Source organism: Sarcophilus harrisii, chromosome 1, assembly GCF_902635505.1.
Source record: "Sarcophilus harrisii chromosome 1, mSarHar1.11, whole genome shotgun sequence".
In the NCBI taxonomy this organism is placed as follows: domain Eukaryota; kingdom Metazoa; phylum Chordata; class Mammalia; order Dasyuromorphia; family Dasyuridae; genus Sarcophilus; species Sarcophilus harrisii.
In genome coordinates this window covers 402736335-402750533 of record NC_045426.1, presented here as the reverse complement: position 1 = coordinate 402750533, position 14199 = coordinate 402736335, and the positions used below count along the sequence as shown (strand labels likewise).

At 32.6% G+C, this 14199-nt stretch overlaps 1 protein-coding gene across 1 annotated transcript in view; it reads left to right on the top strand.

Annotated features, from left to right (window-relative positions):
* The window catches only part of DNAH5 (dynein axonemal heavy chain 5), a gene marked incomplete at its 5' end in the record, with an annotated part of 276873 nt that overhangs the window by 64457 nt on the left and 198217 nt on the right, over window positions 1–14199 (top strand). The window contains 4 exons of the mRNA XM_031946282.1: window positions 2732–2891; window positions 3452–3697; window positions 4601–4791; window positions 4884–4971. Of these exons, the coding sequence (XP_031802142.1) occupies window positions 2732–2891; window positions 3452–3697; window positions 4601–4791; window positions 4884–4971 (685 nt within the window). The remainder of the gene's footprint in view (window positions 1–2731; window positions 2892–3451; window positions 3698–4600; window positions 4792–4883; window positions 4972–14199) is intronic.

Sequence of the window (14199 nt, the reverse complement as noted above, 5' to 3'; positions counted from 1 at the left end):
ATAAGGCAGGAGTTATATACAATGAAAGCAACCAGGTGGCCCAGTGGACAAAGCACAGGACTATGTTGGGAAGACCTGAGTTCAAATATGACATCAGACATGTACCAGCTGTGTGATTTAGGACAAGTTACTTAATTTCTCTTTCCTCAAAGATAAAATGAGAATTGTAATAACACGTACCTCTAAAAATTGTTGTGAGAATCAAATGAAATATATATAAAATACTTAGTAAAGTATTTGAGTAGACAATTAAGAAATGCCCATTCCCGTTTGCAATTAAAGGACTCGTAAAATTCTCTGAGAAAGAGTCTGAATCTGAGTTTTTCAGATAGGGTTCTGATATTCTGTGAAGTCCTAGCTCTCCAATAGGATCCTATCTATCTGTGCCAGTCAGTATCATCTGTGGTTTGAACTCCTTTTGAAAGAAAAACTTTGGGGTTATGGTAGAAGAAATCTCCTTCAGATTTATACTTCCTGAGTTACTCACAAAACAGTGGTGAGTAAAGTACAGACTTTCTGTTGCCCCCTAATGTATTTAGTGCTTTATTACCCTATAGATACTGAGCCCGTGACAGCAAATATCTTCTTTCTCAAAGAGACATACCATTCAGGAACCTTTTCTTCTCTCATCCCTCACCCTGAGAAGCCAGTCCCTTGAAAATGTTGTTTATTAGTTATAATCTCAATACAAACTTTCATAGCTGGTGCTGCCCAAGAAATGTCTTTTCTTATCTACAAGGGTAAATATTGAAATTATGTTGACTAGGAAATTTTATTCTCCTTTAATTAGGAGGTTTTATATACATATATATCAGTTCTAATGCCATTGTTCAGATTTCCTATCTAAGGCCATTTAGAATGAATATATATCCTGGTGCTATGAATAATGAATTAATCTAAGTATTTTCATTAAACTGTAAGCTTCCTGAAGGTGAGAATATTTTGCATCTTTTTATATCCCAAGATCTTAGCACAGTGCTGGGTACATAGTCAGTGCCTTATACATGTTAATTGATTTACTGAATACTATTAAAATTTTATTTCTACATTATCTGTGATATCACTTGTGAGGAATTCTCCATGCAGTGCATCAATTGATCTCTAATTTATAGTCTTACAGGCTTGCTAGGGCACTGAGAGGTAAAGTGATTGACCAGAGTCACATAGCTAAGATGGGTCAGAAATGGAACTGAAAGAACTCTTTTTTTTTTGTTGTTTTGAGGCACTTGGGGCTAAATAACTTGCCCAGAGTCACATAGCCAAAAAGTGTTAAGTGTCTGAAGACAGATTTGAATTCAGGTCCTCCTGACCTCAGGCTGGTGCTACTAACTGCCCCTTGAAAGAACTCTTGATAATTTTCTATTTGCTGTCATTTTATGTGCTGGAAAATGCTATTATCTGTCTGAGTCCAAAGGTGAATTGCAGTTTTCCTGTCCAGGCCACTGTGCCATCTAGCTATCCCCAGAATGATGAAAGTTCTGTTAATACTCTGTTGTGATCAACTTCCACCTTTAGTATTATGTGTGGTTTGCTTACCACATTCTAAGAAAGACATTTTGATAAATTGGAATGTAGCCAAGTTGAAAGGCAATGGTGAAAGGCCTTAAGATTATATCATCTAAGTCAGGAAGTGAGTCTCTATAGCCTGGAGTAAAGATGGCTCAGTGTAATATGACACATGTTTCCAAAGATTTGAAGGGTAGTCACATGAAAGAGGAATTAGATTTGTTTGCCATAGCTCCAGAGAATATAAATGGGAATACTGTAAGAAGTTGTAAAGAAATAAATTTAGGCTTAGTGCCAGGGAAAAATATTTTTTTAATAATCAGAGTTATCTAGAAGTGAAATGATCCAGTTTTCAGGCAAAGACCAAATGACCACTTCAGTATGTATATTGAAGAGATTCTTCTACCTGTGTAGGATGGACTATAGGGCTTTGGAGGTCTCATCCAGCTTATTTAAGTTTGACATTTAAGGGAGAATATTCAGATATAAATAAGAAACAAAATAGTATATTAATTGGTTTATTATTGATTAATGAAGAGAAAGGAGGAGGGAGTTTCACTGGGATGGTGATGACAGTGGTGAGGTTTCTAATATCAAATACATTGGAAAAGAGTATGAGAACCAAAAAAGACATTGAAGTTGGTGCCCCAAAAATTGCATAATGAAAAAAAAGACTCTTGCTCCTGCAAAACAAATATGGACTCTTTATTAATTTTGAATTTAATAACATCAGAAAATTTCCTCTGTAAGTAGTTGCATGTAAACTTTATAAACTTTAAGTTAGACATTTAATACAGTATAAGTTAAAAGAAAAGGGAGATCAGTATATCATGATTAGAGGAAGGCCTTTAGAATCGATTTGGAGCTTGAAGAAAGTAAGAGAAAAGCATCAACTAGAGCATATTGGAGAGGATGATTCTTAAAATGCATGTTTTTCTTTTTCTTTTTTTTTGTATCAGAAGATGTTGTTCACTAAAAGTACATGAGAAGCATAGATATTTAGTCAATTTTTCCAGGACTGATGTTAGGATTCATGTTGCTTCTTATTTTCTCTTTAGATTCCCTTGCAATTTAGGTCTGGTTTTATAAACAATATTTACCTGCAAGCATGAAAAAAGGAGGTAATTGATTACTATAGAGATAGCTCCCATTGATCTGAGGCTCACTGACATGTATGTAAAATTGGGTTACCAAAAATATATACCAATTTTGCTTATTCTAACAGGATCTTTGTACTAATGGTGCTCAGATACTACATTTAAAGAGTTCATTAGTAGAAGAAGCAGCTAATGAACTAATAAATATGTTGCTGGATTGGGAAGTGCAGTCTACAGGAGAAAAAACTTTAATTGGGAAACAAGTTGATTCAGGAAGTGAAAATACAGGTAAGAGAATTGTTAATGTCAGTACTTTGTTTTTCTATGTTAACACACTAATTTATTCAGGCCTTAATATTAGGTTTATATATGTATGATATCAAAAGTTTTTCTCAGTCTTTTTGGAGCACTCTTCCTGAGGTATAAAGATGTTTATTATCAGAAAACACTTGTGGAAACGAAAATACAGTGCTAATTGATTTGACAATAGTTTTTAATTTTAATGACTACAATTTGTAGGTTTCAGTTTATAGGAAAGGTTTTTATGCCAACTACATGAATTTTCATATTAAAAATACTTAAAATTTATATAAAATTTCTCAAAGTATTTCATAACACAATATGCTATTTGGTCTTAAAATAAAACGAGCTTTTGATTATTCAAGAAGAAATTAATATTTAGGCTTCACTGACTCCAAATTCTATACTTTATATACTTCTCCCTCATCCCATTTATCTTCAATCTTTCATTGCCTATAATTCAATTATATTCTATCACTTTTTTCCTCTCTTCTTTATTAAAAGTTATTCTTTTATGTTGTTATTTATTTTCCTTGGTTTTGTTGCAGCAGGTGAAGAGCAAGGAAATTCAGAAAGTCTAATATCATCTCTTAATGCCAGTCAGACTGGAGTTAGGCTCCCTCCTGCAGTACTCAGGAGAAAGAAGAAAGAGAATGCTATCTTAGAGGAAGAAGCTTGTGAATTGCTTTCTTATTTCAACCACCAAAACATTGATGCTCTTTTGAAGGTTACTCGGAATGCTTTGGAGGCTATTCGTAAACGTACTTATTCTTCCAACACGATTAACTTTAGAGGTAATAATCTCACACAGTTTTCTTATTGGCTAACTCGCTATTTAAATCAATGACCAAGCTGTCTTATGTTGATGGCATCATTTTATATTCATCATGGGATGTCTTCAGCAATCTTACCTGATGTATTTTATGATTTGTTTGTTAATGATAGGAAGTCTGCAAGCCTAGGAGATGGTTTAATTGATAGATCTTCTCCTTTGCAGTATTAATCAGTACATTGCTTTGGAGGGAGAGATTTATGAGAAATATCCCTACATTTATATTAATGAGTTTTTTAAAAGTCAGCAATGCTAAATAAGATTGCTATTACTTTTTCTGTTACAAAGTTTTAGTGAGTTTTTTCAAAATTTATTTTATTCTTATATTTATTCCTATATTTAATAGCTTATTTATTTATTTATCAAGTCTTCTTAGAGATCATTAAGAGTTTAGTAATTAATCTATATTTTAAAATTTTCTTTATGATAATGGTCTTTGTTAAGTATCAATAAAATGATAATTTACACAATTATTTCATAATATAGCTGACTTTCAGAGAGTACATTTTCCTTAATAGGAATAAACATAGGTCATCATGTTTAGAATTCAATTTTAAAAACTTAAATAGCAACTACATGCCAAAAACCCCTTGCCCTGTAGAGGAAAAGAAAGATGAAGTAAACATGATTCAAACCTCAAGGATCTTATTGCCTAAAAATATAAATAGTAATAATGCGTTTAGAAAATGAAAAAGTATTAAAAAAGGGACATATAATAATTGAAGTCTGAGAAGTTTCTTTAAAAAGTAACATGGAATTCTGCTTAATCATTGTTATCATGATTTAGATTAGTATTTCAGTGAAAAAATGAGATTAACCATATATTTATAAAGTTAAGTCTTTGCCTTGTTTTCTTTTAACTCAGACAGTGAAAACCCATCTAAGCCAAAGCAGAACAGCCTCCCCATTTTTAGGGCAAACATCATCTTGTCAATCCCAAATATTTCCATGGCTCCAGTTCTGGATGATGTGCAGCAGACTCTTAACAGAGCAGTGGAATGTATCATTTCTGTCATGAAAGGAGTTGGACAATGGAGTAAAGAACGATTGCCCACAGTAAGTTTGGAACTGAAGTAATCCATTTACATTAGAATTTTTGAAATCCTTAGTAATTGGAGGGATGAGAATAATGCTTTGTTCCTTTATAGAAAAAGCTGCTTGAAAGAAAAATCGTCAACCTGAGAAACAACAAAGAAAGTGATTCAGAGGATGACATAGGTGAGACTGGAACTCAAGGTAAGTAAATTTTTATTTCTTTTGGAAATAAGAAATGAGAGACAAGATTGATGAATCCTTTAAATTGTAAAAATTTAGTAGACTGTATTAATAAATTGTAAAATTTAGTAGACTGTTCTAACGATTATTTATTTTATTATTAGGTGTTTGAAACATCACTTTCATTTATAATAATAATGAAATCAAACCCTGATTGAGGTGGTTGTTTTCATATGATCTTCTTGGACCATAGTATGCCAATCCCTTCTGTCCTCTTGTATCTCTCTAAGACTGAAAAAGCTCATATTCTTTGTTTCCATGACACCATCTATCCTTCTTATCCTTTATTGTCTCCTTCTCCTTTTGCTTTCAATCTTTCCTATCATTAGTCTTTTCCAATATGTCCTGTCTTTTCATTCATTAAATGGCTAAAGTTTTTAAGCTTCAGCTTCATATTCTCCCAATGAATAATGTGAATTACTTTTTAAAGTATTGATTAATTTGATCTCCTGGTTGTCCAAAGGATTTTCAAAAGTCATTTCTAGAACTACAATTCGAAAACATCAGTAATTCAGTGCACAGATTTTTTTTTAATAGTACAACTTCCACAGCCAAGTATTACTACTAGACATATCCTTTGGTCATTTATCAATTGGAGAATGACTTGTATTCTTATAGATTTGACAAAGTTCTTTATATATTTTAATATGAGAACTTTATTTGATAAACCATATATAAAAGCTTACTCTCAATTTTCTGCTTTCCATCTGAACTAGGCTGTATTTATTTTATTTATACAGAAAAATCCAAATTTAATGTAATTGAAATTCCATTTTATACCTTTGTTTTCTCATTTATTTTATCTTTGTTTATCTCATTTATTGATAAATTGCCTATTATATATAAATTATAAATTGCCTTAGAATATCTAAGTAATATATTTCATGTTTTAATTTTCTTTATTTAATATTTTTAGAATATTCTTTGGTATTGTCCTTTAAAATGAGAATGTGGGGTCAGCTAGGTAGTGCAGTGGATAGAGCACCAGCCCTGAAGTCAGGAGGACCTGAGTTCAAATCTGACCTCAGACACTTAATATTTCCTAGCTATGTGATTCTAAGCAAGGCACTTAATTCCAATTGCCTCAGCAAAAAAAAAAAAAAATACATATATGTATATATATATATATATATATATATATATTAGGGTGTAAATTGACTTTTTCTGAATTTATTGGCATATCAAATGCAGCACTTTAAAGCATCATCTTTTAGGATTTTAAATAGTTCAGCTGAAATGCATCTGATTGAGATTATACTATTCAATTTGCTTCTGTGAATCGAGGGTCATGTTGGTGCTATGTTAGCTAGTGAGAGATTTCTTCTTACTCTTTAATATCTTCTTTGGAACTTGAATTTGGAGTTATAGCTCAGTACTATTTAGAGTTTCATATTATAGTTGAGATTGTACTACCTTAGCCTCAGCAGAGGTCAGCCATAGTTCATTTCCATCCTTTCATATAATACTTCTTCATACATTTAGATTATTACAGAATTCTCCTTCCATTTTATGAGTTATCTGTGAGTTCTCTGACCTTGAATTGATGATTTGCTGAGATTTTAAGGCAAGTAGAGTCCATTAAATTCCCTTATTTCAACCTGCATATGACTTCCAAATGATTTTGTTGCAAGGAAATTTTGTTATACTAACTCCACTGCTAAAAATCATATATACCTATTCAGCAAAACTTGGGAACAGTTCACACTTATCAAGCTATAACAAGTGAAAAGGGGTACTATGAAAATGAGAGGAAGAAACAAAATACTCACAGTTCAAAAGTTTTTGCTTTTCCTATATTTTTGTCTCAGAGCTTGTTTTGAAAGAGTTTGGATTTTGAGGAGGTGGAAGAAACTTGAAGTACTTTCTTGTTGGCAAGACAAAATTATTATAAATAACTCAGTTCTCTTTCTCGCCCACCCACCCATTTACTAAGCTAAATATATATGTACATATATATATATATATATATATATATATATATACATACTTATAGCCTATAACTCACATGTACTCATATACAATATATAATCAAGGATTTTTCCTGCCATATACTTCACCATATAAGAAATGAGCAGAGAATGGACATACTATATAACACTTAGTATAATAGAAACAGCACATAGGTTAGAATTGGGAGATTTGAATTCAGATATTCCTTTACTATCTATGTGATCTTGGACAAATTATTTGGTCTATCTAGAGTTCAATATTATATGTTGGGTTAAGTTTGATAAAATTCTCATGTTTTTATAGAAAAGATGAACAGATATGGCTTAGATCTGGAGCCAATTGCTTGGCTGGATCTAAAGATGGATTTGTTTATGGGCACAGTAGTGATTCAGTGTCAACTTGGATAGAAGTCCCAAGTACAACTTTACCTAAATGTTATTAGTTTGCATATTCTAAATTTATTTGTATTTATTTTGTATATATCCTGTATTTACTTACCTCTGAACATATTGTTTTCTCCAAGGAGAAAGGAACTCTATTTTTTTTTTTGTCTCTTTATTCATAGTGGTTATCATAAAACATCTGGCATGTGTTATCTATCAATTCTTTCAGTTGTGTCCAATCTTTGTGATCCCAATCAGGGTTTTCTTGGCAAAAATACCAGCATATATTGCCATTTTCTTTTCTGCTCTGCTTTACAGATGAGGAAACTAGGCAAACAAGTTTAAATGACTTCAGGGTCCCATAGCAAGTAAGTGACTGAAGCCAGACTTGAAGTCAGCCTAATGGTTCTTTCTGACTTCAGGACTGATAGTCATTCATTGTTGCCACTTAGTTGCCCATCTGGCATATAGTTGATGTAAAATAAGTATTTGTTGTATGAATTGAGCAGCCTAAGGACATGTATTTGATTTTTTCTTGGGTATATTTTTCCTCCAGTGCTATAAATAAAAAGAATGCTTGGTAAATATGTAGATAACTCAGAGTTGATTAGAACATTCAGCCAACTCTATTAAGATAAAATTTAATAAGAACAAATAAAAAATCTTATACCTGGGTACAAAAAATAAATTTCTCAAGTATCAACAGTAGAAGTAATGACTATATAGCAATTTCAAAATAATCTAGGAAACTAATTGTATTGCATATGAGTTGATAAAATGATATGGCAGCTAAAAAGTATAACAGACATAAGGAAGTTGTAATATTAGTATATTCTGTCTTGTCCTTTCTAGGAAGGAGCTAGGTGCAGCAATGGATAAAGTGTTAAATGTGTTTTTAAAAAGAGTTGAATTCAAATCTCCTCAGACAATTACCAGCTGTGTGAGCTTGGTAAAATTACTTAATTTCTGTTTGTCTCAGTGATCTCAACTCTAAAATGGGAATTATAATAGCACCTACCTTGCACAGTGTGCTTGAAGCATGGTGGGTGTTATATAAATGCTTATTCCTTTCTTTTTCCTTCTTGTTCAGACTGAATCAACAATACTGTTATCAATTTTGAGCTGCTCAGTTTAGGAAGGACATCGGTAACCTGGAGAGTAAGGAAAAGAGGACTATTAGAGACCTTAAGACACCTGAGGAAGATACATTTGAAATTGCTATTCTGTAGGAGAGAAGACTTAAAAGGACATGATAAGTGTCTTTCAAGTATTTGAGAAGCAATCCCATAAGAGAGGACTTTTGCCTTGTTTGTCCTCAGAAACAGAGGAAGGAAGGAATGAAGGAAGGAGGAAGGAAGAGGAAGAGTTGGAATTTGTAAAAAGTCAAATTTATGCTTGAAGTAAGGAAAAGCTTCCTAGCAATTAGAATTATCAAAAAAGTGGAATAGACTGCTTTGGGAGATAATTGCCCTTACCTAATTGGATGGCTTTAAGTTAAGATTGGTAAAACACTAGTCAGTCACCTATAGAAAAGAATTCTTTGCAGGTATATTGATTAGATTGCACGGCCTCTAAAAGTTCCTTTTAATTTTGAAATATCAGTGATTCTAAAATGTCAGAGGTTTTTCTGACTGCACATCCCTATGATCCTGTGACTCTTATTTCAAGCTTCGTTAGAAATTAAAATCAGAGGATTGAACTATTAGCCAGTTTTTAATTTGACTAAATGTTAAGGTCCACATATTTTAAAGATTCTAAATATCACACTATATTTTCCAGTTTTATTGTCTAGTAATTGGTAATCTTTAATCCAGACAGCTTGACTTGTCCAAGGTCACACAGCTAGCTAATTAGTAGCAGCTCTGAAAATAGAACTCAGCTTTATTAATAAAGCTATGCAGACTATCTCTATCTCCAACTTGTGCCAGAAATCTAGGCTCTACTCTGAATTTTCATTTAGTCCTTTGAAACTTAAAATATAACCAATCTAAAGCTTTCACCTTAAAGCTGCTTTGTGGACTAAATTTTCTCTATTAATATTAATCTCTAGTTTTCAGGCTTGTACCTTTAGAGTGCTTTAATTTATTTATTTCAATTCAATTCATTTATTTAGCACATTCTAGGAACTGTGTTAAGTGATAGCTATACAAGGAAAAAAAAGTAGCCTCTTCAGTCTGAGATCTTCTGTCTTACTTATACATATAACGTATGTATGGATAATTAAATATGGTAATTGAGGAGGGAGGGATCATTGGCACATGGGAATTTGGAATTGGGAAAGGAAAGGGAACTGGATCTTGAAAAAAATGCAGTACCTATGGCAACATTTCTCTCTTTTTTGCACAGAGATCTCAAAATAGGGTGCTCCACATTTACTCCAAATCAGAGTGAAGAGCCTCATTTTCTCTCAGTATCAAAAAAAAGAGTGTATTTCAGACATAGGAGAAAAAAAAAAATGTGAGTGCTGAGATGAGGGATAGAATGTGAAGTTTGTGGGATAGCAAGAAGTCCAGTCTGGTTGTAATGCAGAAACATAGGTGGAATAATATGAGATAATACTTGAAAGGTAGACTGGATCTAGATTGTGCATAGCCTCTAATGGAGGAATGAGGAATTTGTATTTTACCCCAGAATTAAATGTGGACTACTGACATTGTTTTGATCAGAGAAGTTTCATGGTTAGATCTGTACTTTAGACATGTCAATTTCGAATAGAGGATAGAGTAGAGGGGTCATTGGAAACAGGGAAGTCAATCAAAAGGCTATTTATTACAGCATCCCAGGGGAGATATTATAAGCAACTGAAAGAGGTGAATGATTATGTGATGATTATGTGAGCAGACAGAAGGTAACAGATGGGAGAGACAATGTGGAGGGAGAACTGAAAGAATTTGGCTAATGATTAGATATGTAAGTGAAGGAAAGGGAAGAATCAAAAAATGACTCAGCTGCTTAGCTCCCCAACATTAATAGGAAAATTTTGAAAAATTTATTTGAAAATGGAGAATAAGTTGTTGTTTTTAATATATTGAATTTAAATTGCCATTGGGATATCTTTTTGATCAGTAGACAGTTGATAACGAGTTCAAAAGATAAATTTTATATGTAGATACATATGTGTGTATATAAATTTTATATATATGTTATAATCCTAGAAATATATTGAGGAATCATATCATACATACACACACACACACACATATATAGTAGACATATATTTCTATGTCTACTATTTATGTGTTATATATTATATATAAATATATAAATTCAATTATATATGTTTATATAATGTATACAAATAATGGTAAAGAAGGAACACCTACACACAGATTTAGCACTTAATAGATCAGTATCAGGGAAGTATTGGGGTCAGAAGACAGCTTACAAAAAGGCTGAGAAATGAGTGGGAGGTCAGGAGTTTGGCAGTGAGGAGGAAAATTACATGAGAGGATTACAAGGTCAGGATAAGTTTTTCTTTTTTTCTTTTTTAAGGATGAGATACTCCTGGACATGTTTATATGGAGAAATTGAAGATGTCAGGAAAATAAGAGAACATTCTTTTAGAAGATGTGTAAAGAACAGAATCAGGGGCTAAGAAGAATGGTTAGAATTAACAAAGGAAAAAAAATCATTTCTTCCTCAGTTACAGAAACTAAGGAGGAGACTTCATTTTATACAGGAGTTTTTAAGTTAGCATAGGGGAAATCAGACAGCTCTTGGTAGATGGTCTTGAATTTTTTTCCTGTGAAAAAGTACATTAGGTTATTTGTGAATGAGGGTCACATTGAAAGACTGACAAAAGAAGAAAGATTTTTCAACAGCCTCTATGGACCAATCAATAGAAACCCAACCAGGGAAAAACAGAATGATTATAATGCAGCACTGAGGTCTCAAAAGCAATTCACCATGAATTTGTCTTAAAAATAGATAGCCTTATAGCATGATTTTCCCATTACCCCCATTCCTCTCATTCAATAACTTAGAAGTAGGAAAAGAAGAGGAAGATGGTTGAGGTCATCCAGGATTGAGGATTAGCAAAATGTGAACAGTGGAGGAACAAGGAATAAAAGAAATTCAAGATGGAGAATAAGACATAGTTGAATGTAATTATAGTTGAATAGATAATTCAAATAGTTGGTAATTATAGATGAAAGACAGTGAAAAGAGGTGAGTGCCAGGTAATTAGAAACATCCAGGTAGTGGGCTGAAAAAAACAAGGAAAAATAGAGAAGACTGGATGTTATAGAAAGATATAATTTTAGGAAATATGCAGAGACAGAGAGAGATGGGGGAGGAAGAGAGACAGAAAGAGTCAGAGAGAGAGAGACAGAGGGAAAAAGAGACAAGAGAGATAGAGATAGAGATAGAGAGAGACAGAGAGAAAGAGAGAGACAGAGAAAGAGAGAGAGAGGAAGAAAGGGAGAGAGAGGCACACACAGAGAGAGAGAATGAGAGAGAGAAAAAGGGAGATAGAGAGAAATAATTTTTGATGGGCAAGAGAATTTTAAAGTGCATGAATATGGGATAGTAGAGCAATTAATATATAATCTTATCTTCTGTGTTAGTATATAAAATACACTCAGATGAAGTAAAAATGCACGCATGTCATGGCAGTTGAGATTAATAAAATGGGGGTTGAGGAGAATCCTTGAGAAAGCAGGGAGAACAATCTGGAGGCAGATTATAGATTATAGGAACAAAAATATGGAGAAGGTAAGATAGATTGATGGAATAAAACTCAAAGAAGTTAAGAGAATTATAGGAAGATTTACAAATGATGGAATGAAGTGAGGAATTTGTTGAATGCTTTTCCTGTCCTGAGGTGTCTGTGTGTGGGTGTTCATGTGCCTGTGAGTGTTACCAGATAGAAATAGTGGGCCCTGGAGTAGGTGGGTGATTAGAGAAGATTATTAGAAGACATGATTATCATGTCTTCATGATAAATAAGGTTTCTATGAAAAACAGGATGGAATGTGAAAGCCAGTGATTCAGGATGAAGGGGAGTTTGTTGATTATGGAGCTGGGTTTTCATATGGTTTTTTTCATTGCTTTGGTTTCTATTATGTATTTTTCTTCAAATACTGAGTAGATGGGGATGGGTGGACATGGTGGAGAATTCATGATAATTGGTTGTCCATGGATCAGAACAGAACCATACACAGAATAATTCTAAAGGGTCTCATGGGATGGACAGAATAATAAGAGAATGTCATTGTTGATTCTTTAAATGTCTTTATTTTAATATGAGTGCATCATCTAGGTAAGTAAAACAAAAAAAAAAAGAAAAAAAGAAACATATATGAGCTTTGAGCTATGATTCTGAGTGAATGTGAAAGAACTTTGAACTTGGAATGCCTGTTTGTGAGGGTCTTGTTTGTGTGCCAGGAGTTCTATGAGTGCTACCTTTAGCACAGGTGTCAGCTCTTTTGTGAAGTTTCCCTTGATTTCAAGCCCCATGATGTTGTATTCCCCAGAAGGCAGTAAGGTTCCTGGAAGCAGGAACTACTTTGTTTTTAATCTTGTTTCTTCATCACAATTCCTAGCATAGTTCCTGACCAATTGTAGTACCTCAAGTTCAGGGCCATATCTCTTTTTGTTAAGCATAGAACAACATTTCAGTGCTCTATATCAGAGTTGTAAAACTCAAACACAATGAAGTGAACAGAATAAGAACATTGTACACAATAATATTGTATAATGAAGAGCTTTGAATGTCTTAGCTATTCTCAGCAATCAATGGCCTAAGACAATGTTATTGATGAAGCACACTATCTGCCTCTAAAGAGAATAGATATTTTTTAAATACAGACTGAAGCATGACATATTTTATTTTCTTTTTTCCTTTTATTCTATTCTTCCAATCTGACTTTAGATATTTAATCCTATTTGCATCAGTTCCTCATCTGTAAAATGAGGAAAAGAAATGAATAATGACCAGTCTAATATCTTTTCCAAGAATAAATGCTCCATGAGGTCACAGAGACTTGCCATATGTTACTGAAACAACTGAACAGCAAAAATAAATGTAGAGCAAAAGCATCAAATATGGGTCCCATCCCAAGTGCTTCAGGAACCAGATTAAAATATTATTGGGAAATATTTAAATACACACACACACACAATAAAACAAATGGTATTAATATATGGTTTTTTCAAATAAATATATGTTTTTTGGAATGCTTATGTACTTTTTTTTGTATTTTAGTTTTTATAATGTTTATCTTTTCCTTAATTACATGTTAAAACAATTTTTATTTTTTTTTAAAAAAAGTTTTGAGTTGCAAATTCTCTTTCCCTCTCTATTCCCCTCCCACCCTTCTTCCTTTCCTGAGATAGTAGGTAATCATATATAAATTATACATGTGCCTAGCAATATATTTTGTATTAAGTAGGAAATTAGAAATATTTGTTGATTTTGTTGAAGTGTTAATTCCAAAAGGTTAATGATGAAGCATACCATCTTAAAGAGAATTGATATTGTTTAAATACAGACTGAAGCATGACATTTTTTACTTTCTTTCTTTTTCTTTGATTCCACTCTTCCAATCAGACTTTAGATACTTAATCCTATTTGCTTCAGCTCCTTATCTGTAAAATGAGTTAGAGAAGTGAATGTAAGCCAGTCTTTGTTTCATTTTGTTAATTTTAATAACTTTGTTAATTTCCTTTTATTTATGCTTTCCTAATATTTCAACTATATGAAAATTATTAAAGATAAGATTTTGCCATATTTACTGATTCCCAGCATTCAGTTATGTATTAGAAAGATTTTTTATGAAGTATTACCATAACAATTTTTATTTTAGTTATGACCTAAAGAGACGTTTATAACTTGTTTTAACTAGAGCTTTATTTT